Raw genomic sequence first — 26,087 nt, 5'->3', positions numbered from 1 at the left:
AGAACACTACAAATTCATAGAAGGGAAACAAGGATGGTAAGGTAATGGAGACCATGCTATACTAGTATCAACTAAAGTAACTGGAATGTTAAGTCTGGAAAAGAGAAAACAGGACATGACAGTTGTATCCTTAGGTTTCTGAAATACTATCATGGAAAAAAAAGGAAGGAGTCTTGTTCTAATATGACTCAGGGCAATGGGAAGAAATCACAAAGAAATGGATTTGGTTCAAAGTGAGGAAAATTTTCTTAGCATTTAGAGCTGTCCAAAAAATGGAATAGGCTATTTTTGGGGGTAAATGAGATCCTGGACCTCAACAGTTTTAAGCTAATATTTGATAACCATGTCTTGGGGATTTTCTATAAATAAATAGTCATTCTTATTAAAAGACAGAAAGACTGTGAAAGTTTTTTTTTTAAATTTTTGGAGTGGGGAAGGCAAGGCAATTGGGGTTATAAGTGACTTGCCTAAGATCACACAGTAAGAAGTCCTTTTTAACTGAAATTTTATGTGATCCTTTTTTCCTTCTTTACTCCACATGCTTTCACTATCGTTAAGAGCTATCAATAGTTTATTCATCAAGTGAAAGTCTCATTACTTGATTTTAATGCAAAATTTATATTCAACAGTATGTATTTAGCAAAGAGTTACTATAGACTGCTCCTTCCCTTCAGCAGGGAAACTCTGCACTCTCAAGTTACAGGTGGGTAATGCTGGAGTTGGAATAAAGAAGATGGAAAAACAGTTCCAGTCACAGAAAGAATCACAGCCAGCCAACTATATGACTTTTAATTACTTTAAAAGATATTTAACTAAACTCTTGTTTAAATCTTACATTCTGCTTTGATAGCAGCACTGTTGATAGGCATGTAAGGGTGTCTTGCTGCGTGCCAAGGACGCAATATATCTCGACACAGGCGCCTGGCAATCCTTGTCAGTTTGGTTGTATGTAAGTAGAAAGCTTGTCTTGTCTTCATAGCAAACTTTGGACTTCCACTGTTCCGCACAGGGATGCCATGAGGACTCTAGTAATGGGGAACATAGACATATTACAATATACAGAGTTCATTTTTATTCTGGAGATGCTTTATAAATACTAACATCTTTATCAGAAAATAACAATATTTTTGGCAAAGTTGGTCATTTTGGTAATGGAGACACAGGGAATTCAAACTATCCTGGGGCAGAGCAGAAATGTACAAGATTATAGGTTGGACTAGAAGCACTGTAAGGTTTCTAGCAACTTAAACACTCTATCCTTCTATGATTCTGTTTGAGAATTTTCTAAGACCTAAAGCCTCTTCAAGAATAACAAATCATTGAACAGAAATGACCCCCTGCCATATGCCATTCCAGTATCCTTGCCAATGGCAGAGTCATTGCTGTCATACATCTGTCTATCCTCCACATACCATGTTGTTGCGGTTTGGTCCTGGTCTCTCACCATCTAATCGGGTTGGCATTTTCAAGCCACCATATTTCTTCCAGTATGTCCAGCAAGATGCACAGAGACGACACTGCATGTTAGGGGGACCCCAAGAATACCACTGGTAAGACTGTGTGGCTATGGATAACAAAGTTGAAAATATATATATTCTTAAGTGGAACTATTTAAAAGAGCATTTACAGATTATCCATACCATCCCACAAAAAACAAAACAAACAAAAAAAAAAACACACAAAAAAACCATTCAACTGACCTCAGGAAAACTAAACACTAGAAAACAAAAGAAAATTATGAACTGTTAGAAATGGAGTACCAGTATCATTCCTACTATTAAATAGGTTAAAAGACCCAAAGACCCATCAGTCTTCTTGATGTGTAAGCATCTAATATCAGGTTAATCCCTAGTAAGACTTCCCACATTTGCAATTTATCATCCAGGAGACTATTTGCAAAGTGTGTTTTTAGTTACCAATATCCTAAGAAGAATTTAATGCCTCCTAGGGCTTGCCTAATCATAATTTCTTTAAGCCTATAATAGACTCATATGCACATTTTCTCATTCATTTTCATTTAATCCTATCCTTTCCCCCCAGTATGACAGTATATCCTAACAATCCTCCACTGTGATAAAAACAGAGACTAAACCAAATAAGATACTTTTAAGAAACTTGTTCTGCAAAGTGGAAAAAAATGGTAGCTACACTATCAGTTCATCATTGATAGGGTGTGGCATTGGTTGATGTTTAAGTCCTTGAGGCACTTACCATAGCAGCTTTCACAGGCCCGGCCTGCTCCTGGGCTCTGACCCTGTACTCCGGTGCCATTTACAATGCCAGCCTTGGCATTATTTACATTAATCTGATTTGGATTTGGCTTGTTACTTTAAAAATAAAGACAAAACAGGAAGTCATTGGAGATGACATTTGATTTTCAATTTAAATTCAGATATAACAGCCCTCACAAACCTAACAAACACTTTTCAGAAAGTGACAACAGAATTGTTAAAAATTCCCAAGATGATACCTGAAAGAAATTGGCTAACTGTGTATACACATTCAGTGAAACTGTTAAATAAAATAAAAATAATCAACAACTTAATAGCACAGAAGTAGGAAAAGGAAAATCTACTGAAACCAAGACAAAAAAAAAAAAATGGACTCATTTCCCCTTAAATTCATGTCACCTATCCACATGACTTAAAATTTAGTTTCATTTCCATAAAACTAAAGGCATTGGGATTTTACATATCACTCCTTAAATGATTAACTAACTATGTGCCAGGTACAGGGAATAGGAAACAAAAACAAGACAGTACCTGCTCTCAAGAAATTTATATTTTAATGTGGGAAACAACAGGCACTGATTATTTATTTTTATGCAGATTGAATACAGGAACTCCAACTTCTCTATCCCTTAACTAACTCTTCAAATTATACGGTAATCATTTCAAACCCCTATGTCCACAAGATTCTTGCAAACTCTAACCTCTATTCTTTGGTCTATACTCTAGATCATTTCCTGTCTTGCAATCCAGAACCATCCACCTGTCTCACATTTGGATTAAAATTCACCACCTACAAGACATTATTTCTGATTAGCTACATCTTGTTTAAGGATTCAACAGTTTATATGATTGGGCAACTAGGTGATCAGTTGGATAGAGCACCAGGACTGAAGTCACAATCTGATGCTGATGCTTCTTGGCTGGGTGACCCTGGAAAAGTCACTTAATCTCTTTTTGCCTCAATTTCTTCAACTGTAAAATGGGAATAATAACAATAGCCTCTACCTCCCAGGGTTGTGGTGAGGATCAATGAAATAATTATAAAGAGTGCATGTACACTGTATCTCACAAAGTAAGCTCTATCTAAACATTAGCTTTTATTATTACCACTACAAAAAATTCTAAATGACTATAAGATCTGAATATTAAGGAAAATATAATAGAAATACAACAAGCCAAAAGGCACTTCTCAATGGAGAAGTGAGAAAAAGATAAGAATATGTAATTCTCAAATGAAATGCAAACTAGTAATAATCATACTTTGGAAATGTCCCAAATTATTAGAATTAAGAGATGTGTAAATCAAAGTAACTCAAAAGATTTCATCTCTTACCCAGCAAACTGATAAAGACATCAAGTCAATGCTGGAAGGATTTTGGAAAGATAGGTATATCAATGAACTGTTAGTGGAGCTCTGTATCAGCCTAATCACTAAGGAAAACAATATGGAATTATGTGATGAAAGCCACTAAAATGTCCATATATATTCTTTGACCTGTAGAGGGGTGGGAAATGTGTGGCCTCAAGGTCACACGTAGCCCACTTTCTAGTGTGGCCCTTTGACCGAACCCAAACTTCACAAAACAAATCCCTTAAATAAAAAGATCTGTTCTGTAAAACTTAGACTCAGTCAAAAGGCTGTCCCACCGGTCTCAAGTCCACAGCTTTCCACCACTGACCCAGAGATTCCAGCATAAAGCATTTGCCCCCAAGGAAGTCAAGGACAAAAAGAAAAACCTCATACAAATACCAAAATAATTACAGGAAGAAGCACTTCGTGTGATAAAAATAATTAGAAAAAAAAGCTGATAACAGGAAAAAAAAGCCTATAACAGGAGTACTTTTGAGAAGTTAGGTTGAGATTGTGATGGATGATAATTTCCCTAGTTTTATAGTGGTGGGGGTTCTGAGGTTATTATATAACAATAAATTTTTCACTATGCATAATTTCTGAGGTAATTTAATATTATATTTACAAGCCTGCCTTTGGTTAGAAAAAGATAAATGATAAGATAATGAACTAGCAGTAGACTGAGGGATTAGTGTTTTAGAATGATCTCTTCTAGAGCTATGCGGAGAAAACATTGGAAATGGGAGAGAAAAGAAGCTGGGAACCTAATTAAGGTGCTATTACAATAGTACCAGTAAGGGCCTACCTGAATCAAGCTGGTGAATTTGGAAAAAAAGAGTATGGACATGAGACATATCCTGGAGACAGTCAGTTGTTATTGTTATTTAGTAATTTTTCTGTTATGTCCAAGTCTTTGTGAGCCCTTTTGGAGTTTTTTAGACAAAGATACTGGAAGTTTGTCATTTCCTTCTCCAGTTCATTTTACAGATGAGGAAACTGAGACAGAGTTAAGTGACTTGCCCAGGGTCACACAACCATTAAGTGTCTGAGGCTCGATCTGCCCAGCATTCAGCATTCTATCCACTGAATCGAAAGGCAATGACAATGAACTCACTGGCTGTGAGGGGCAAGGGAGACCAAAGGACTGAAGATAATGATGAAATTGCGAACCTGTGTGGTCCACAGGAGTGATGAGCCCAGCCATACCACACTTTAAACTGTATTATAAAGCAGCAGTCATCAAAACTGCTTGGTACTGGCTGAGGAATAGAGGAGTGGATCAGTGGAATAGATCAGGTACACAAGACACAGTAGTCAAGAACTATAGTAATTTCCTGTTTGATAAACCCAAAGACTCCAGCTTCTGGGATAAGAGCTCACTATTTAACAAAAACTGCTGGAAAAACTGGAAAATAGTATGGCAGAAATTGGGCACAGACTAATATCTTACACGGAATACCAAAATAAAGTCTAAAAGGGTTCATAATTGAGATACAAAGGCTGACACTGTAAGCAATCTGGGAGAGCAAGGAATAGTTTACCTGTCAGATTTATGGAAAGGGGAAGAATATATGACCAAACAAGACAGAGAGAGCATTATGAAATTATAAAATAAAATAGTATATAATAAATATAAAATAAAATGGATAATTTTGATTACATTAAATGGAAGTTTTTGTACAAACAAAGCCAATGTAACCAAGATTAGGAGGGAAGTGAAAAATTGGGAAAGAATTTTTATAACCAGTGTCTCTGATAAAGGCCTCATTTCTAAAATATGCAGAGACCTGAGTCAAATATATAAAAATATAAGTCATTCCACAACTGATAAATGGTCAAAGGATATGAACAGGTAGTTTTCACAGGAAGAAATTAAAAATATCTGTATCTATAATCATATGAAAAAATTCTCTAAATCACTATTGATTAGAGAAATGCAAATCAAAACAACTGAGGTACCACATCTCACCAGTCAGATTGGCTAAGATGACAAAACAGGAAAATGATAAATGGTACAGATGTGGGAAAATTGGAACACTAATGCATTGTTGGTGGAACTGTAAACTGATCCAACCATTCTAGGGAGCAATTTGGAACTATGCCCAAAGGGCTATAAAAATGTGTATACCCTTTGACCCAGCAATACCATTTCTAGGTCTGTATCCTAAATAGATCATACAAAGTGGGAAAAGGACCTGTATGTGCAAAAATATTTATAGCAGCTCTTTTTGTGGTGGTAAAGAATTGGAAATCAAGTTGTGGCATATGAATGTGATGAAACACTATTGTGTATTGAGGAACAGACAGACTTCATAATAACCTGGAGACTTATATAAACTGATGCTGAGTGAGGAGAGAAGAACCAGGAGAACACTGTACACAATTACAGACATGTCGTATCTATGATGACTAACTTTGACAGACTAGGCTCCTCTCAGCAATGCAAGGTTATAAGACAGCTCCAAAAGACTCATGATGGAAATAGATATTTCATATCCAGAGAAAGAGCTATAGAGTCTGAATGCAGAGTGAAGCAAACTACTTGCTCTTTCTCTTTTTTGTTCCTTTTTTCTCGTTCATTCCATTGGTTATAGTCCTTCTTTACAACTTGACTAATGTTTAATATGAAGGTATTTGTAGAACCTATATCGGATTGCATGCTGCCATGGGAGGGTGGGGGTGGGGGTGGAGGGGGTGAAAATCTGGAACTCAAAAGCCTGTAGAACTGAATACTGAAGCTAAAAATAAATAAATAAAATTTAAAAAAAATCATCATGGAAGAAGAAATTATGGTAGCTTTGGCAAAACAAAACATAGTAAGCTATGGGTTTTCAGGAAAGATAATGTGGGTTCTCAGACTGGTGGGAGGAACTAAGGATCACTAGCATGATGTCAACATATTTATTTTATGTCCTAATATTCCCCAAAAGGGGATCAATCTCCAAAATGAATCTCAAGGGGACCAAATGGAAAGGCTTGCTCTACTTCCTTAGCCCTTAGAAACATCTGGCTATTCAGGCACATGTAAGTGAAAAAGGATTGAAGCCACAGAATTAAATTATTAAAATATTTGGCTCTACCTGGCCCAGTTTTCTTTTCTTGACTCATATAAACTGTAAAAGGCTTACTCTAGAAAACACACTACTACTTTTGATGTCTTAGGAAGGTCAGGGGAAATGAAATGTGGAAAAGAAGAACATTCAGCAAACATTTTGGCAATAAAGTACTGTCAATAAGCATACTTTTTGTTCACTAAATAGTCTTCCTTGTGCCTTTTCCCCAGGATTTTGAGAATAATGAACTGTATGAAAATGCCACTTACTAGTTAGGTATATACACTTGCTTTAACTTGCTTTCTGCTTCAGCTGCCTTCAACCGCTTCTGCAAATAGAGACAAAGGGTCAGAGGCACCGGTTCAAGAAACACAGTCTACCACAGTCTAGCACTGGAACTATCTATCACTAGATAAAGGGAAGTGTAGCTATGACTTAAGGAGTGGGGAGAAGGAAAATGTGTTTTTTTTGGTCCCGATGAAAGAAATGGGTTTGGGCATGGCCTTTGTTAAGATGCTTTCAGAGGAGAACAGATAAGTCTTCCTCAAAGTTAAGTATCTCTCAGGAACACCCTTTTTGTAGGTCTGTAGCTCTGTGTGTGTGTGTGTGTGTGTGTGTGTGTGTGTGTGTGTGTAGAACTAACAATAATTTGTTATCTGAGATGCCTTTAAACAAATTAATTTCCCTGTTTATCTCTTCTGACATATCAAATTCTTGTACTTTTATATCAAATTACAGCCAAATTATTATGCCATGAATGTTCATGAAAAGAAAAAGCCAGAACAAATATAACTTTTAGACAAAAATCATAGCAAACTAAAATCATTTTCAATGAACTATGATATAACTGGCAAAAGTTACCTAGCCTACAGTCTCAGAATAAAGACTAAAGGATTGTTCTTAATATTTTCTCTTTATTAGTTCCAATTTAATTTCATCCCTTTTCTGAAGTCAGATTTCTTTATCATGATTCCCTAATGCGGATATGTACACACCATTTCCAAAAGAACACAAGAATGGGAGTTGATATAAAAGATTCTAACTCCCAGCAGGGTAAGAGTAACTACCTCAAGTAACAACAGCCAATTATAGTTCTCTCACATTTCAGTGTAAATATATGCAACACTACATATATTTTAAGATTTATTTTTAAAAATTCATCTGAAAAGAAAGGAAAAATAAAGTATTTTTCATGACTCTCACTTTCCTCTTACAGTTTTCTTCCTACTCTCTCTTATAAACATATATACATTTTGTCCAAACTTTGAAGATGAATTCCAAGTGACAAAGCACAGTCACAATCTGCACTCATCTGTGTAAAAGTGATCTATTATATGTAAATACCGTGTTTCCCCGATAAGATCTATCCCGAAAATAAGCCCTCCCCTTACTGTGTAAGATTCCTCTAAAATAAGCCCTCCCCCGAAAATAAGCCCTATTGAGATTGCTACTGTAGTGAAGGTGATCCCCTGAGCTACACGCTACATTACGGTACCCTCTGTATGCACCGTCCCCCCCCCCCGCCGGGTGAAACGCATGCCGTGCTCCGAGCTGCATCCAATCAGAGCTGCAGCAGTGAGCACGTCATCCTGTTCTTCCCCAGTGATTTGCTTATTGAACAAAGGTACATTTTTCTGTTCACATTTACCTGTTTATTAAAATTGCTGTCAATGTTCATTAAAACAAGCCCTCCCCTGAAAATAAGCCCTCTGGTGTTTTTCTGTCCAAAAAAAAAATAATAAGACAGTGTCTTATTATCGGGAAAACACGGTAGTTGCACACCTGAAGTGTTCTTATAGCTAGTAAGGAAAGCTTTTGCTTTAAACAGGGTATGGGAAAGGTAGGCCTATTATGACAGAGAACACATGTATAACAGCATATAACTGAAACTCATAAGGGATTATAATCCCCTGACAGTCTCATATTTCTCACACCTGGGAAAGGTAAGTGGGAAGAGTCTTATCGTGAAAGAGAAAGGAGATTGAGTAACAAAAAGTGCCAAAGCAAGAGAAATAAAAAGTCCTGGAGCCAGTGATAGGTATATACCTAACACACTGTAAAAGCATCCAAAGAAGTTTCGGGGAAGACAATTCCTCAGGTATGAAAGGAACAGCAGTAAGTTCACAAGGTAAGTAACACTCACTTTTTACTTAAAAGAGCACAACTCTTATGAGGAAACACAAAAGATTATATCTGGAAGTCAAAGAGTTCTCACCTGTTGAACATATCTGTCTGTTGTTTTCCACATGTAATAGTATTCAATGATGCTGGTTAAGGATTTCCATGGAAGCTGGGAACATGGAAAGAAAACATCTGCCATCAGGTGACAGTTGGTGTAGTTAAGTGATTAGCATGCTTTATGTATATCAGAGTCCATGACAGTAAGGTAAAGAAGGAAAATCCCAGTTATTGTCCTAGAGATATTAGTTTATTGGGGATATATGGCACTTATGGAGTCTAACACACTCTAAAAGGAATTACCATATATCAGAAAGGGCTCTCCAGAGGGAGAATCTGCTATCTCCAGAAGCAGCCCATTATTCTACTTTTAGACAACTCTAATTTATTGGGAAGTTTTTCCTGAAATTAAGCCAAAATTTGCTTCTTATAAACTCTACCCCTTCTTTGTGGTTCTGCCCTCTGGAATCAAGAGAAAAGTCTAAATCATCTTCTGCCTGACAGTCCTTCAAATACTCAAAAACAGTTATCATGCCCACCTTAAATTTTCCCTTCTCTAGGATAAACATTCCCCATTTCCATCTATTTTCATACGACATATCTAGTGAATGCCTTTTGCCATACTGGTTACCCTCCTTTTGATACTCTCTATCTTCTACTTCTAGTCTCAGTTGGAAAAAGAGCTGGAGAAGAAAGACTCGAGATGAATAAGTGAAAAGTGTGTACCAAATGCTACTTGAATCTTCTATGAGAGAGAAATGAAGGAGGGGAAACTGGACTGAGTAGATCAAGAGTGAATAAAGAATAAGAATCTGAATAAAGAGAAAGACTCAAGAAGAGAAAAGACAAGATAAAGGAAAAAAAAGATAAGTGGAAGAAGTTAAAAGGTAAAGCAAATTATATGGCAGGAAGGATGAATTAATATGTTTTAGATGCAAGGCATGCCCAAAAGCTCAGAGGCAGCCTGGGACAGACCACAGCGAGATCTGGGGATAGCTAGGTAAGGGGGCAAAAGAGTGGCAATTTCTTTGTGGAGATGCTTGAAGTTTTTTTTTTTTTTTTTTTAAAGCAATCGGGGTTAAGTAACTCGCTCAAGGTTACACAGCCAGTTATTTCTGGGTGTGGTGCTAAGTATCTGAGCCCGGATTCGATCCCCCAGGTCATCCTGACACTGGGGCTAGTGTTCTTACTCGCTGAGCCACCTGGCCGCCCCAGATGCTTGAAGTTTTTAATAAACAATTTTACTATCTGAAAGCAAAGTACCCTACAATACTTGAGATCAGAGTAACACAATTCACATTACTCCTGTGGATATACTGACTTCTACTTTTAGGTGTAAAATACTCTAGTTATCAGGTAAAGGTAAAAAATGGGCAATTGTTTCCACATTAGATGGGCAGTTATGGATACAACAAAGTATGTGGAATTTGGAGAAAGAGACACAAGGCAGAAACATTTAGAGAAATGGTCTTGGGGCTCATCTTTGTGTGCTACAGTATTTATCATCGATACATATTTTCTGTTTGATTAGGACAAATAACTTTCCTAGAGTCACAAAGATAACAGGCAGCAAACTGAAATTCTCTGACTACAAACCAATATACGCTGTTTCAAACCCAACTTTTTGCATCCCGGTTCCTACTGAATAGTGCATATAGGTAGGGAAGAAGTTCCTTAGAGCCTGCTTCCCAATAAAGTGCAAGCACCTGGAGCCAGTAACCACTTTCTTCTTTGTTTTTTTTGGAAGGCAAATGGGGTTAAGTGACTTGCCCAAGTTCACACGGCTATTTTTTGTGTTAAGTGTCTGAGGCCGGACCCGAACCCAGAATCAGGTCCTCCTGACTCCAGGGCCAGTGCTCTATTCACTGCGGCAGTAACCACTTTCAAGTGAGGAGTTACTGTAACACTAGGGTAAGGGAAGTAACAAGGGCAAAAACACAAACAAGAACTGAGGAAATAACTCAGAAGCCAAATAATATTCACTTATTCAAAAAGACTGCATGGAAATAAGGATATATCACACTATCATTCTGTTCACATCTTACTTTTAAAGTGAAAACATTATGGATTTGAACTCTAAACTACCTTATGACTTTTTTGTTCTGGGTCAAATGTACAAATCTACATGAAGGAAACAAGGGGAAAATAAACCTCAAAGCTTTTATAATGCCATTGATTTCTGCTTCAAAAGGTGAAGAAATTTACAAAAGCATGCCTCAGAAGTAAATGCTGTAATGAAAAAGGAATAGCATTTGATGTGAGAATAATGGGGCAACAACCTAACATTGGGGAATGTGGGGGGGGAGAAGGAAAGGGAGTTGGAGGAGAAGCAATGAGAGAGGGAGGAATAGGGAGATAAGCTTCGAGTGGGGGGGAGAGATGAGAGAGTGAGAGAGAGGGAATGAGAAGGTGTTAGGTAACTATATGTAGGCCTCCAAAACAATTTTCAAGAATGAGAGACCAGAAAATTCTTGAGAGGTAATGTAATAAGAACACTAGATTTGAAGTTACAAGAATTGGGTTCAAATCTTGCCTTATAGCTTCTGATCATGGGCAACTCAAAAACTCATTCTCAGTTACTTCATCTGTAAAATATGTGTAGTGCTTGTATTGCTCTGAGGAAAGTGCTTTACAAATTTCAGTTTTCCAGAGTCTTCCACTTTTCATTTTTCATTATCATCCAGATGCTGATTAAAGTAAAATATAGACAATTGGTTCCCCTTTCCTTAACTGTATTTAATTACAGATTATTTTCCCTATGCTTTGGTCAAATAGTAAAGATCCCTCAGTCACACATTCACTTAACCCAAAGACAAACTGTTCCCATCATTGTGAAAATTACTTACAAAATCTTGCTGAATGTCAGTGAAATCTTTTCCATATTTTTCTAGGGCTTCCTCAAAGAGATTGGCTTCTGAAGCTGACCACTCTTCCATTTCATCTCGGCAGAGAACTGGACCACCCTGAGGCACCAGAGCAGAAATGGCCTTGGAAATATCATAAATGTTTTTGTGCAAAGTATCCATTGCATGAAACTAAAGGAAGAGTAACAAAGGAATTTGTTCATTAGTTGGAGGAAGGAAATTTCAAAAGGAAATCTGACATAAAAGTGAGGCAGAAGGACTCTCCAATTTCTATTGAGGAGCCAGCCCCTCAGAAGACACTATGTTGTTACACAGAAATGCTGGGCTAGAAGTGGAGAGCATATAACCAATGACTCCCATTTTACAAAAACTAAGACTTAGGGACGAGAAACAGCCTACACAAGGTACAGCAAAGAGATGGAAAGACATCTAAAGGTTACCCTGGAAGAGGGGGAAATATAAGTGTAAGCCGTGGAAGGATGTTAGCTGGGAGATTCTTAATAAAAAGTTGGTTAAATTGAAAGGATGTGGATAGAGAAATATATAGGTTCATGCAAGGAAGTTGCAGATCTATCTATCGACAATAATTTAATAAAGAGAAAGATTTAAGCTTGATTTAAAGAAAAATCCCTACCAACCCAAGCAAGCCAAAAGTGCAACAAATCACTCTTTAAAAAAGTACTGAGTATCTGAAACTTGGTCTTTGGGAAAGTCATTTGACCACCATGTGTTTCAGTTTATATATCTGTAAAATGAGAAGTTAGACTGGTTAACTTGTAGCTTAAATTTATGATTAGAGATTCTGGATCAGTTGCAAAATGGATTAAAGCACTGAGGGTCCTGGCTTTGAGATTGTGAGACTGTTGTTAAAATTTCAAGTATAACAATTCTTATTCTATTATGAATCATGATATTAAAAGTCATTGCTGAGGGGAGGCCAGGTGGCTCAGCGAGTAAGAGCACCGGCTCCAGTGTCGGGATGACCTGGGGATCAAATCCAGGCTCAGATACTTAGCACCCACCCAGAAACACCTGGCTGTATAACCTTGAGCAAGTTACTTAACCCCGATTGCTTAAAAAAAAAAAGTCATTGCTGGCATTTCTGTTCAGAATCAGTTCAGATATTCAGGCTCAATAATAAGAAAAATGTGTTCAGGCACTTGCAAAAAGGATTAAAAAAATACAACCTCAAAATTTAAAGGATATTAAAATGTTTCTGTTTCCAATTCCCTCTCCAGTCACCAAGTCAGGAACTCAAGAAGATGACCCCAAAACAGTTGGAAATTAGGAATAAATTCAGAAGAAAATTTCCCTTGGTGATGGTTCTCATGCTTCAAGTGACAAAACATTACCTGCTGGTGGGGCTACCTACTGGTGTAGAGAGCACTAGGTGAGGCTACCCATTAAAAAAAAAAAGTGAAGTAGAACAGAGCACACAAGGGTAAAGATGAAAAAAGAAAGGAAAGAAGGGGCCCAAACACATCCTTCCCAGGATGAACAGGCCCAGTTGCTTCTTCTCAATAGCATTACAACCCACACAAACCCAGCACAATTTCTCTAAAGCACACTCAGAAAGATACACAAAAATTATAGTATATTTTAAAGGAAAGCCAGGACCAAAAGACGTCCCCTCCTGCAGAGAATGTCAAACAAAGATGGTGACATTTTAATGAACATTACAATGACCTTTTTCTTCCACTAGTTAGAGAAGTGGAAATCAAAGTCAACTAAATGAAGATAGACTGTGAATCCAGGATATGGTAATGTTGGTGCTGGAAAGCACCTCAGTTATAGTTTAGTTCAGTTCCCTCATTTTATAGTTAAGAATGAAGTCCATAAAAAGAAATTAATCAGCTTCCCTAAGGCCATATGGCACTGTAGTAGCAGTAGAATTGGGTCTTCTTACCAACAGGTTAAGGCTTTATGAATTCAGACAGGATTAAAAATGTTGGGATGCTTTAAGACTCATCTAAGTAACAAATTATATTATTACCTTTGTAAAGGTTCTGTTCTTCTCCTCCTGCTTTCCCCTTTCCCACCAAACAATTCAAGAAGGAAAACAGAACCAGGTATTTGGCAACAATCCATCTTGTTAGAAATAGGGCCTAAGTTTGGAGCAAAAGGACTTTGAGTCCAAATTCTGGTTCTCTAAGTCTCTTGATCCAGTTTCATCATATGTTAAACAGGGGAGTTTATATTAAGTGAACTCTAAATTCTATGATAGCTCTAATTCCATCATCATATAACCTCTACCTTCAATTTTAATCATTTATTTATGCACTTCTTATTTTATTCTGCTTATAAGTAAAAACAAGGATTTTGTTTGGGGAGACAAAAACTCTAAAGATACTAGTAAATACCTGAGATAAGATTACATATATCAAGATCTCCTGACATTATATCCTGACAACATATAGTCAGTTCTGTTATAACATGACATATGTATTCCAAAAAATCACCAATGCTACATAAAATTGTGCAATAAAAACTATAAGGCCTATGGGAAGACAATGGAGTTAGGGGCACAACACTAAAAATGTAATAAAAATAATTAGGGAAGGGAAGCAGGGGTGGGAAAAAGAATAAGCATTTATATAGCTTCTACAATATGTCATGAACTTAGCTAAGTGCTTTTACAAATATTATATAATCACATAAGTTTTATATATGCTAAATGGTTAATAAATCTGTACTACAAGAAACAGTGGTGGTGTCTATGGCCTCAAGTTGCTGTTTGTCCTGCACCCTGAATCCCAAGGGCTTGGGGCAGAGGAAGTTGCTATAGGCGAGAGGACAGCCTCGGTGGGCCCCATTTCTGGAGTCAAGCAGCTCAGTCATGGTAGGAGGTGGGAGAAAGAGTTGAGGTAGACCAGCCCTCTTCTGTCCACAGCTTCTACTACACTAGAAAACATACAATAAATAGGGCACTTTACCTTGAAATAGACCTGAAGGTTGGTTGTGGAAGTGCGCATCGGAAGGGTTGCAGCTTGTGAATTATTGTAAAGTAGTACATTTTCTGTATTCTCTACCTATTTCTCACAGAAGAAATGGTGCATAAGCAAACACAAAATTCGCATTATGCTCAAATCATTCCCTAATGTATCAGTCAGGCTGGAACCAATTCATGTTTTCAAAATAAGCATTATATAGCAAACCTGACTATATCGTCAACAACCTACTGTATCACTCAATAACCATAATAATTCCACAATAAACAGGATCCTAGTTAAGGAATGTTCTATAAATTCTTCAACAGAACACAATCATACTCTGTCCTGTATTATAATTCTCAGTTCATACATGGCACTTCAGGCTATTACATCCTTGAGTATTTAATATCCCTAAAAATATTCTCTCTCTCTCATCTGGAGGTGATGATAGTGGTATTTTTCCTGAAAGGACTCCTAATTTCTTTAATTTCTCTGGCAGTATCCATTTGTTTTGCACTGGCTTATGGAAATAATGCTATCTTCATTTATCTAGCAATGAATATATTCTAGAGTCCTAGCAGCTTCATATATGGTGAGCCTTGTCCAGGCACTGAAGGGTTTTCTACCCTATGTTCTAGAATAAATGGTAATGGAACCATTCATTCATTCAACAATCATTAATATGACAAACTACCAAGGATATACTTTACAGAACTAGACAAAAGAATGTCAAATTTTAAAAATTTATAAAATTAAGGGAAACAATGGAAAAAGTAGGAATGAAAGATGGACAGAACTTCCAGAACACCAACAATATTATAATGTAATAATGATGAAAATCATTTGGTAATGGCTAAAGAAAAAAAAGAAAGCAAAGTACAATAATGGAACTGAGTAGGTGAAGAATTAAAAAACTGAATTAATTATAGTATGTCAGATAAAACACCATAATATTTAGGGAAAATTCCCTAATTGAAGTTAGAAAGCAGTATGGCAGAAATTAGGTTTAGAACAACCTTTTAAGCCACCTATCACCATAAACTGTAAATAAATACTGACCTGAATATTGAAAGTCATACCATAAGCAAAATTAGAAGACAAAAAAATCAAATATCTTTCACATCTATGACTAAGAGGCAAATTCTTAAACAAAAGACAGAGGTGATCATACAAACACACATACACCAAGATAATTTTGATATAGGAAATGTAAAATCATTGGCACAAAAAAATAAAGAAAGATTAGAAGGAAAGTGATTAACCAGGCAAAAAAAAACAAAAACAAAAGCAAAACAAAACCCTATCAAATATTTTTAATATACAAGACATATAGAAAACTAACAAAAATGAGAAACCAAAAGTTATCCCCACCATAAGGAATCAGGAATCAGAAGACATGAACAAATAGCTCTCAAAAGAACTGTAAACTGTTGAAAACTATGTGAAAAAATGCTCCAAATCAATAATAAAATGAAATTCAAATAAAATCGAGGGTTTCACCTCACACTTAGTAACTGGACAAAGATAATAAAGATGGGAACAGTTAATGTTGGTGAGAGTGATGAAAGATGGGCACACTAATACACTGTTGGTGGAGTTGCAAATTGGTTTAACCATATTAGGAAAGCAATATGGAATTAAGTAAATATAGTAATCAAAATGTTCATACTAGGTCACTGATAAAAAAGGAAAGATCCAACATAGTGGCTACTTTCTTTTTTTTTTTTTTTTGGTTTGATTTAAAAATATTTTTAATTTAACCCCCCAATAAGTGTTTTGTGGAATGAATTGCTTTTTTTTATTTTTTTATCTTTATTAATTTGTTTACTTTTAGTTTACAAGACTGAGTTCCATAATCCCTGGAGTTTCAAATTTTCTCCCCCTCCCTCCTCTCCGCTGCTCCCCCCCTTCCCCTCCCCTTCCCCACCATGGAAGCTTGCAATCAAGTATAGGATGTTCAAATACTTTCACATTAGACATTAGTCAGGTTGTAATCAATGGAATGAACAATGGGAAAGAGGTAACAACCAAACAAGAAAAAGAAAGAGAGCAGGTAGTTTGTTTCAGTCTGCATTCAAACTCTTGTTCTTTCTCTGAATGTAGACATCTCCTTCCACCATGAGTCTTTGGGAGTTGTCTTATAACCCTGTATTGCTGAAAAAAGTCCAGTCTATCAAAGTTGGTTGTCACATTTATGTTGTGTCTGTAATTGTGTACAATTTCTCCTGGTTCTGCTCCTCTCACTCAACATCAGTTTATGTAAGTATCTCCAGGTAAATATAAAGTCTGTCTGCTCCTCGTTTCTTATAGCACAATAGTATTCCATTACATTCATATACCACAACTTGTTTAGCCATTCCCCAATTGATGGGCACCCCCTTAATTTCCAATTCTTTGCCAACACAAAAGGAGCTGCAATAAATATTTTTATACATACAGGTCTTCCTCCCACTTCTATGATCTCTTTGAGATACAACCATAGAAGGGGTATTGCTGTGTCAAAGGGTATACAATTATTTATAGCCCTTTGGGCATAGTTCCAGATTGTTCTCCATAATGGCTGAATCACTTCACAATCCCATCAACAATGCATTAGTGTTCTAATTTGTCCACATCCTCTCCAGCACTTATCATTTTCCTGTTTTGTCATCTTAGCCAATCTGACCAGTGAGATGTGGTACCTCAGAGTTGTTTTGATTTACATTTCTCTAATCAATAGTGAATTAGAGCATTTCTTCATGTGCTTATAGATAGCTTTAATTTCTTTCTCTGAAAACTGCCTGTTCATATCCTTTGACCATTTATCAATTGGGGAATGACTTGTATTCTCATAGATTTGACTCAATTCTCGTATATTTTATAAATGAGTCCTTTATCAGAGACACTGGTTGTAAAAAGTCTTTTCCAATTTTCTACTTCACTCTTAATCTTGGTTACATTGGATAGAAACTTTTCAATTTAATGTAATGATAATTATCCATATTGCATTTTATAATGCTCTCTAACTCTTGTTTGGTCATAAAGTCGTACCTTCTCCGTAAATATGACAGGTTAACTATTCCTTGCTTTCCCAGACTGCTTACAGTATCAGCATTTATATCTAGATTGTGCACCCATTTCAACTTTATTTGCATATACGGTGTTGGATTATGGTTTATGCTCAGTTTCTGCCACATTATATTCCAGTTTTCCCAGCAGTTTTTGTCAAATAGTAAGTTCTTATCCCCAAAACTGCAGTCTTTGGGTTTATCAAACAGTAGATTACTATAGTCATTGACTGCTGAGTCTCCTGTACCCAGTCATTGACTGCTGAGTCTCCTGTACCCAATCTATTCCATTGATCCACTACTCTATTCCTCAGCTAGTACCAAGTAGTTTTGATGACTGCTGCTTTATAATACAGATTAAAATCTGGTATGGCTAGGCCACCTTCCCTAGCATTTCTTTTCATTAATTCCCTTGATATTCTGGACATTTTGTTCTTCCAAATGAATTTTACTATTTTTTTCTAGCTGTATAAAGTAAATTTTTGGTAGACTGATTGGTATGGCACTTAATATGTAATTTAATTTAGGGAAAATTGTCATTTTTATTATATCAGCTTGACCCAGGCATGAGCAACTGATATTTTTCCAAGTAGTTAGATCTGACTTTATTTATGTGGAAAGTGTTTTGTAGTTGTGTTCATATAGGTCCTGGGTTTGTTTTGGCAGGTAAATTCCCAAATATTTTTGGCAAGTCTACAGTAACTTTGAATGGGATTTCTCTTTCTATCTCTTGCTGTTGAATTCTGTTAGATATATATAGGAATGCCAAGGATTTATGTGGGTTTATTTATATCCTGCAACTTTTTCAAATTTATTTATTTTCTGAAGTAGTTTTTTACTTGATTCTCTAGGATTCTCCAAGTATATCATTTTCAAAGAGTGATAGCTTAGTCTCTTCTTTGCCTAATTTGATTCCTTCAAATTTCTTTTTCTTCTCTAATTGCTACTGCTAACATTTCTAGTACCAGATTAAATAAGAGGGTTGATAGTGGACATCAATGTTTCACCTCCATAGTGAATACTTTGTAGCAGGAAAGAAATGGAAACAAACTAAACACCCAACAATTAAGAAACAGCTAAACTGTGCCACATGAATATAATGGAATATAACAATACTGTAAGAAATAATTAGTACAGACAGAAAAAAAGAACTAGTTTATTTGTGCTAGTTCAAAATGAAGGAAGTAGAATAGCAACAACAAAAACAATACACACAATGACTACAGTAATAAAAACAAAAAGAACACCCACAAATCAATTAAAACTGAATGCTAGAGAATTGCAATGACCAAGTAAGTCTCTAAAGACGTGGCACCAGAAAGCACTTCCTTTAATATACTGATGAAGTCAGGGCCTATATGTATGAAATAAGAAGGATGCCAAACTTTTTGATGTATTGGTTAATTTTGTTTAGATGTATTTGTCTGAATTGTATGTTTTCCCTCTTTTTTTACTTTTTTTAAAGAACGTTCATTGGGAGTTTGGAGTCAAGGGGAGGGAGAGAGCATACACTGGGAAATTTAGGTGACATAACAAAGGTACAGATAAAAATATAAACAAGTATTTACTATTTTTTAGGGACTGTGGCGATGTTGGGGATACAAAGACAAAAATCAAACAGTCCCTGTACTCAATGAAGCTACATGAACAAAGGGAAACAATGTAAAAAAAAATTAAATACAAAATATATTCAAAGTAATTTTCACATGAAGTACAATACCAAATATTGGGTACTTGAGCAGAGCTCTGCTGACAAAAGCTAGGGAGAGCTAGGGAGCACATTCCAAATATATTAAGAAAGTTTGTGCAAAAGCAAAGGGTTTTTTTCTGGAAAGGATGGCTGCACAAAGAGAGACAATTACTCAGCCTGCAAATATCTACTCCATTAAAAACCTGAAATTTGCATTAGACCAAATAAGGTGTAAGAAATCCCCAAAGAACTAGAGTAAGTGAATTCTGACTGCCCCTAACTGCATAAAAGTTAACTAGAAACCTGTGGGTAATAGGAAAGGGGAAGCCAGTAAAACAAGTGCCTATAAACAAGCCCAGTATTCCAATAGGACCAAAGCTAGACACATGTAGTCAGGAAGGCTCTACAAAACCCTCCACCCAAATCCATAGTGAGGTACAAAAGCCCTGAGTCAACAGCGAATAGAATAGTACAGCAGTGGTCAAACCAGGGCATCCCAGGCACACAGAGGCTATGAGGTTTTTATTATCTCCTAAGTCACCATGTCAGGGCCTGAAGATAAAATACAAGAAACCAAAAATCCGAAGGAGTCTAATGCAAGGAAATCAGCACAGGCACCAAGGAGACTCAAGATGAGAGTAAGCAGAGACCACGACCCCACATAAAAGATGACTGTGGGGTGGGGGGAAAGCAGCTTATAGCAAAGAGGTAACATATAGTCCAGGCCATAAACTCTTAATCCAGGAACTAAAGCTGAAGAGTCAAGAAAACATCAACAAAACTATTACAATGCTAGGCCTGCTCCAAAAAAGGATTCCATTAACAAATACAAGCAGAAACCTAAAGGAAATATGAACTTTCCACAAGGACTACACAAACACCTAGAAGAAATTAATCAAGTGATTTAAAAAGAGGTAAAAGTTCTAGAAGAAAGACCTGAAAGGATAAATAGCTTAAAAGAGAAAGTGAAAAAGCTTACACAAATAATAGATTCCCTGAAAACTAGAAAAGCCACATGAAAAATGAGTCCATAATCCAGCAAAAAAAAAAAAATCAAATCAAAAGATTAAAAAAAAATAGAAAATATGTATGCTACCTGCTTTCAAAAATATCCTGGAAAACAGGTCAAAGAGATAATTTAAGTATAACTGTATTCCTGAAAACCATGACATTTAAAAAATAATTATTTATTTTTAGTTTTCAACATTCATTTCCACAAGATTCTGAGTTACATTTCTCCCCCCCTCAACTTTTTCCTACCCCCCCATCCCAAGATAGTGAGCCTACTGAATACCCCTTACCCCAATCTGTTCTCTCTTATATCCTCCCCCATTACTCCCATAACTTTCTAGTAGGGCAAGATGTATTTCTATAGTCCAGTACCTATACATCTTATTTCCCAGTTTCATGTAAAAAAAACAATTTTTTTTAAAACATTTGTTTCTAGGGGTGGCCAGGTGGCACAATGAGTAAGAACGCTGGCCCTGGCGTCGGGAGACCCAGGATCAGTTCTGGACTCAGATACTTGGCACCGACACAAAATAACTGTCCCTGTAACCTTGAGCAAGTTACTTAACCCCAATTGCTTAAAAAAAAAAAAAAACGAACACACACACACACACACAACATTTGTTTCTAAAACTTTTGAGTTCCAGATTTTTTTCCTGTCTTCCCTCCTTACCTGCCCCCACTGGGAAGATAAGCAACTCAATATAGATTGTATATGTGTACTTAGCCAAATAATTTCCATAGTAGTTATATTGTGAAAGACTAACTATATTTTCCTCCATTTTATCCTGCCCCCTACTTATTCTATTTTCTTCTTTGACCCTATCCATTTTTAAAAATATTTGCTTCTAACTACCAATCTGCTCTCCCTTCTATCATCACCCCTCTTATCCCCTAACCCTGTATTTTCCTGTTGGGTGAGATGACCAATTGAGTATATATGTTAATCCCTCCCTAAGTCGAATTCAATGAGAATATGGTTGTCCCATTCCCCTCACCTTCCTGCTCTTCCCCTCCATTGTAAGCTTTCTCTTGCCTCTATTATATGAGATAATCTACCCTAATCTTTATCTCCCTTTCTCTTTCTCCTAATTAATTCCTCTCACTTCTTAATTTTATTTTTTAGATATTATCCCTTCATATTCAACTCATCCTGTGCCCTCTATGTATAGATGAACATACATATGCTCACACACATATATTTATATACCCACCTATACATACATATACATATGTATACACACACACAAACACACACATATTCCTTCAACTATCCTCATACTGAGAAAAGTCTCATGAGTTACAATTACCGTTTTTCCATTGAGGAATGTAAATAGTTGAACTTTAATAAGTTCCTTATGATTTCTTTTTCCTTTTTGCCTTCTCATGCTTCTCTTGCTTCTTGTATTTGAAAGTCAAATTTTCCGTTCAGCTCTGATCTTTTCATCAAGAATGCTTGAAAATCCTTTATTTCACTGAATTACCATATCTTCCCCTGTAGCATTATACTCAGTTTTGCTGCGTAGGTGATTCTTAGTTTTAGTCCTAGCTCCTTTGACCTTCAGAGTATCATATTCCAAGCCCTTCTATCCCTTAATGTAAAAGCTGCTAGGTCCTGTGTTATCCTAATTGTGTTTCCTCAACGCTCAAATTGTTTCTTGCTGAGAGCTTGCAGTATTTTCTCCTTGACCTGGGAACTCTGGAATTTGGCTAAACTATTCCTAAGAGCTTTCTTTTTGGGATCTTTCTCACGAGTCAATCAGTGAATTTTTTCGATTTCTATTTTGCCCTCTGGTTCTAGAATACCAGGGAAATTTTGCTTGAACATTTCTTGAAAGATGGTGTCTAGGCTCTTTTTTTGATCATGGCTTTCAGGAAGTCCAATAATTTTTAAATTATCTCTCCTGGATCTATTTTCCAGGTCAGTGGTTTCCCCAATGAGAAATTTCACATTGCCTTCTACTTTTTCATTTGTTTGGATCTGTTTTGTAGTATCTTGATTTCTACAAATTCATTAGCTTTCATTTGCTCCACTCTAATTCTGAAGGAGTTATTTTCTTCAGTGATTTTTTAAAATTCCTTTTACATCTGGAAAATTCGGCTTTTTAAGGCATTCTTTTCCTCACTGGGTTTTTGGGCCTCTTTTGCCATTTGAGTTAGTCTATTTTTTAAGGTGTTATTCTCTTCAGTGTATTTCTGGGTCTCCTTTAGCAGGCAGTTGACTCGTTTTTTATGATTTTCTTCCATCATTCTCATTTCTCTTCCCAATTTTTCTTCCACTTCTCTTACTTGGTTTTCAAAATCCTTCATGATCTACTTCCTGACCTGTAACCAGTTCATATTTTTCTTGGAGTCTTTTGATGCAGGAGTTCTGATTTCACTGTATTCCTCCTGCTCCATGCCTTGATACTTTTTGTCCCCAAAAAAGGATTCTAGGGTTTGTTTGTGTTTCCTCTGCTTGCTCATATTGCCAGCCAATTACTTGACTTTTGAGCTCTTTGCACAGTAGAACTCTGCTTCCAGAATGGAGAGAGTTTTGTCCCAAATTGCTCGAGTTTTCACAGCTGCTGGAGCTATCAGGAGGATGCCTGCTCTGCAGCCCCCACAAGCTCTGGCACACTGGCCACATACCCTAGGACCACTATCTAAGATAGTAATACAGATCCAAGAGGATAAAGCAAGAAATTACCCTCTGAATGGGCAATTGATCCCCCTAGAATCTGCAGGCCAGGAGCTCTGGTGGCAGCCCGCAGCGGGGCTGCATGGCTGCCACACCTCCACTGCTTCACGTTCTGGCGGCAGGGGCCTGACCATACTCCTCCATACCCCCAATCCAACAGATTTCCACACTGACTTTTTACTTTATCTTTGGCATTTATGGATTGAGAAGTCTGGAAACCACCACAGCTGCTAGTGATTCACTCTCCTGAAGTCTGCTCAGGCTGCCTGCTGGGCAGGGCCGCCCTAGGGCAAGAACCACGTGGCTCCCAGGGGACTGTGATCCAAGTGCAGTGTGATATACCTTTCCTGTCAGCCTGCCAAGTTTCCTTCAGCTGGAGATTTGTTTCTGTCTCTTTGTGGGTTCTGTAGTTTTAAAGTTTGTTTAGAGTAATTTTTTTTACATGTATTGGAAGTGGTGGGAGCCAGAGCCCACAGCAAGTTTGTGCTTCTACTCTGCCATCTTGGCTCCACACTGATTTTTTTTTTTTTATTATGAAAAGAGGAGAGGATTCTGGGAAGATGGCAGAGTAGGTCAGAAAATTTCAAGCTCTAAAGATTTTCCTCCACAAAAAGAGAAAATAGCGGCTCAGGGAAAATAGAGAGCAGTGAAAATAAATAAGAAAAGTGGCAGAATTAGAACTTCCTAGAACCTGGAAGATCTGAAGAAAAATCCCTGGATAAGGTTTGTCCCAGTGAATAGTAAACACCTCCAGGTTAGGAACCACTTAAACAATGTAGGGCAAGTCCTGGGGATAGTTGGGCTGTGAGGCTGCCTCAGCACCAGCCACAGGAACTTTCAGCCCTAAACAGTGAGGAGAGTTGGGTGTCTGAGCTTGGAAAGATCTATGGACCCTATGCTGACAAGCAATGCCAAACCTAGTTGGGCCACAGAGACATGGTCCTGGGCAAGAAAGGACTAGAAATCCCCCTGTGAGTACAACAGCAGTGGAGTAGGAAGCTGCAAGCTGTGGACACTTACAGGAGGCTAGAGGTCTTGGTCTCAGTGCAAAGTCAGAGGGAAAAACTGAAGAGGATTGGAGACCAGAGGAACCATCCTCCATATTCCAAGAGTAGAGGTGACTATAAAAATTGAATTATTATAAAAAAATGCACAAGCAAAGGAGAAAGAGTCCAACCATACAGAGCTATTTTGGGAATAGAAAAGATTGGGTTGGTTTACAGAGGAGGATTCTGAGGCAAAGAAATTCTCTTCTACCTCAAAGAGTAATGTCAAATGGTTACCTGCCCAAAAAGAATTAATTGAAAAACTTTCAAAGACTTTAAAAATCAAATGAGAAAGAATGAGGAAAAATAAAAAAGAAAAATAAGAATAATCCAGGAAAAACAAGAAGATTATTAAAAGAAAGTCAACCTCTTAGAAAAACAGATCCAGCATCTTAAGAAAACAATTCCTTGAAAATCAGAATTGGGCAAGAGGAAAACAGTGAAGCTATAAGAAAGAGATCAAGAAATAAACAAAATATAAAGAATGAAAAAATAAAAGAGAATGTGAAATGTTTCATAAGGAAAACAACTAATCAGGAGAACAGATCAAGAAGAGAAAATATAAGAATAATCATATTATCTATCATATTATTGTATTACCTATTAGCTATGATAAAAACAAGTCTGGAAGGGGGTGGGGCCAAAATGGCAGAGTAAAAGCAGGAACTTGCTTGAGCTCCCACCACAACCAGCTCCAATACCTGTAAAAAATGACTCTAAACAAATTTTAGAGCTATAGAACCATAAATGACAGACTGTAATACATCTCCAGCTGAAGTCAATCTGGCAAACCAGAAGGAAGTGTCTATCACACCAGACTGGGAGCAGAGTACAGTCACATATGGGGCCTGTCAGCATAGACCAGCCTGAGCAGACCTCAGAGTCAAGATTGAATCATTGACAGTTGTGGTGGTTTGCATACTTCTCAACCCATAAACACCAAAGAGAAAGTAAAAGGTCAGTGAGAAAATTCTATTGGAGGTCTGGGTGAGAGAAGAACTTGGTCCTGCCCTGCTACTGCAGTGGTGGCTACAAATGTGGCTTCTGTAGCTGCTTCCTGAGCTCCAGGTCTACAGATGGTGAGGAGACCAAGTGACTGTCCAGAAGACAACTGTAGGAATCGCTTTCTTGTTACTGAGATAAGACTCTTGCTTCGCCCTGCTTGGATCTAGTATTGGATGGTGGCCCTGGGGTGAGGAGGAACACTGGCATGGCGGAGCTTGTGGCAGCTGTGGCAAGGGAGTCCTCCTCACAGTTCTGAGGTAGGTGCCTAGAACTAGTTCTGACAAGAGTGGCACAAAACCCCAGAAATGTGAGACACAGTGCTTGCTCTTCACTCTGGAAGCAGATTTCTATCTTGGCAAAGAATTAAAAAGTCAAGTACCTTATTGGCAAAATGAGCAAACAGAAGAGAAATCAGACTATAGACTCCTTCTTTGGTGACAAAGAAGACCAAAACAAAGAACCAGAAGTAGGCAACAAAGTCAAAACTCCTGCATCACAAGCCTCCAAGAAAAATATGAATTGGTCACGGGCCATGGAGGAGTTCAAAAAGGAGTTTGAAAATCAAGAGAAGTAGAGGAAAAACTGGGAAGAAAAATGAGAGTAACGTGAGAAAATCATGAAAAATGAGTCAACAGCTTGCTAAAGTAGACTGAACAAAAAATACCAAAGAAAATAATGTCTTGAGGACGGAGCCAAGATGGTAGAATAAAAGCACGAACTTGGTGTGAGCTCCCGCTTTAATCATTTCCAATACATATAACTAAATGACTCAAAAGAAATTTTAGAGCTATAGAAACCACAAAGTGACAGAGAAACAAATCTCCCACTGAAGGCAGCCTGGAAGGCTGACAGGAAGGGTCTATAGCACCATGCTGGGAGCCAAGCACAGTCCTTCGTGAGCCCTGTAGTTCTGGCCCCACAGCAGCCCTTACCAGCAGGCAGCCTGAGAAGACTTTAGAAGAGTGAATCACCAGCAGCTGTGGCGGTTTCCTGACTTCTCAACC

At 37.3% G+C, this 26,087-nt stretch overlaps 3 protein-coding genes across 13 annotated transcripts in view; all 3 read right to left on the bottom strand.

Annotated features, from left to right (window-relative positions):
* The window catches only part of MTA1 (metastasis associated 1), a 279,124-nt gene that overhangs the window by 48,076 nt on the left and 204,961 nt on the right, over positions 1-26,087 (bottom strand). For 9 of the 10 annotated variants that reach the window (XM_069103876.1, XM_069103877.1, XM_069103874.1 and 6 more), the window contains 6 exons: positions 11,660-11,848; positions 8,851-8,925; positions 6,905-6,963; positions 2,212-2,327; positions 1,413-1,564; positions 836-1,025 (listed from right to left, as the gene is read on the bottom strand). In XM_069103876.1, coding sequence (XP_068959977.1) covers positions 836-1,025; positions 1,413-1,564; positions 2,212-2,327; positions 6,905-6,963; positions 8,851-8,925; positions 11,660-11,848 — 781 coding nt within the window. Of the gene's footprint in view, positions 1-824; positions 1,026-1,412; positions 1,565-2,211; positions 2,328-6,904; positions 6,964-8,850; positions 8,926-11,659; positions 11,849-26,087 lie in introns of those variants that run through there. The other variant, XM_069103883.1, reaches the window with a different exon arrangement.
* Positions 1-26,087, bottom strand: part of CRIP1 (cysteine rich protein 1) — a 311,632-nt gene that overhangs the window by 152,837 nt on the left and 132,708 nt on the right. The gene's annotated exons all lie outside the window — the stretch shown is intronic.
* Positions 1-26,087, bottom strand: part of CRIP2 (cysteine rich protein 2) — a 258,552-nt gene that overhangs the window by 99,757 nt on the left and 132,708 nt on the right. The window lies entirely within an intron of this gene.

Source organism: Petaurus breviceps, unplaced genomic scaffold (assembly GCF_028583685.1).
Source record: "Petaurus breviceps papuanus isolate PSGF00001 unplaced genomic scaffold, PetGlider_PUasm1.0 64, whole genome shotgun sequence".
NCBI classification, from domain to species: domain Eukaryota; kingdom Metazoa; phylum Chordata; class Mammalia; order Diprotodontia; family Petauridae; genus Petaurus; species Petaurus breviceps.
The sequence above is the reverse complement of the archived record's forward strand: the minus strand, read 5'-3'. Positions and strand labels throughout refer to the sequence as shown.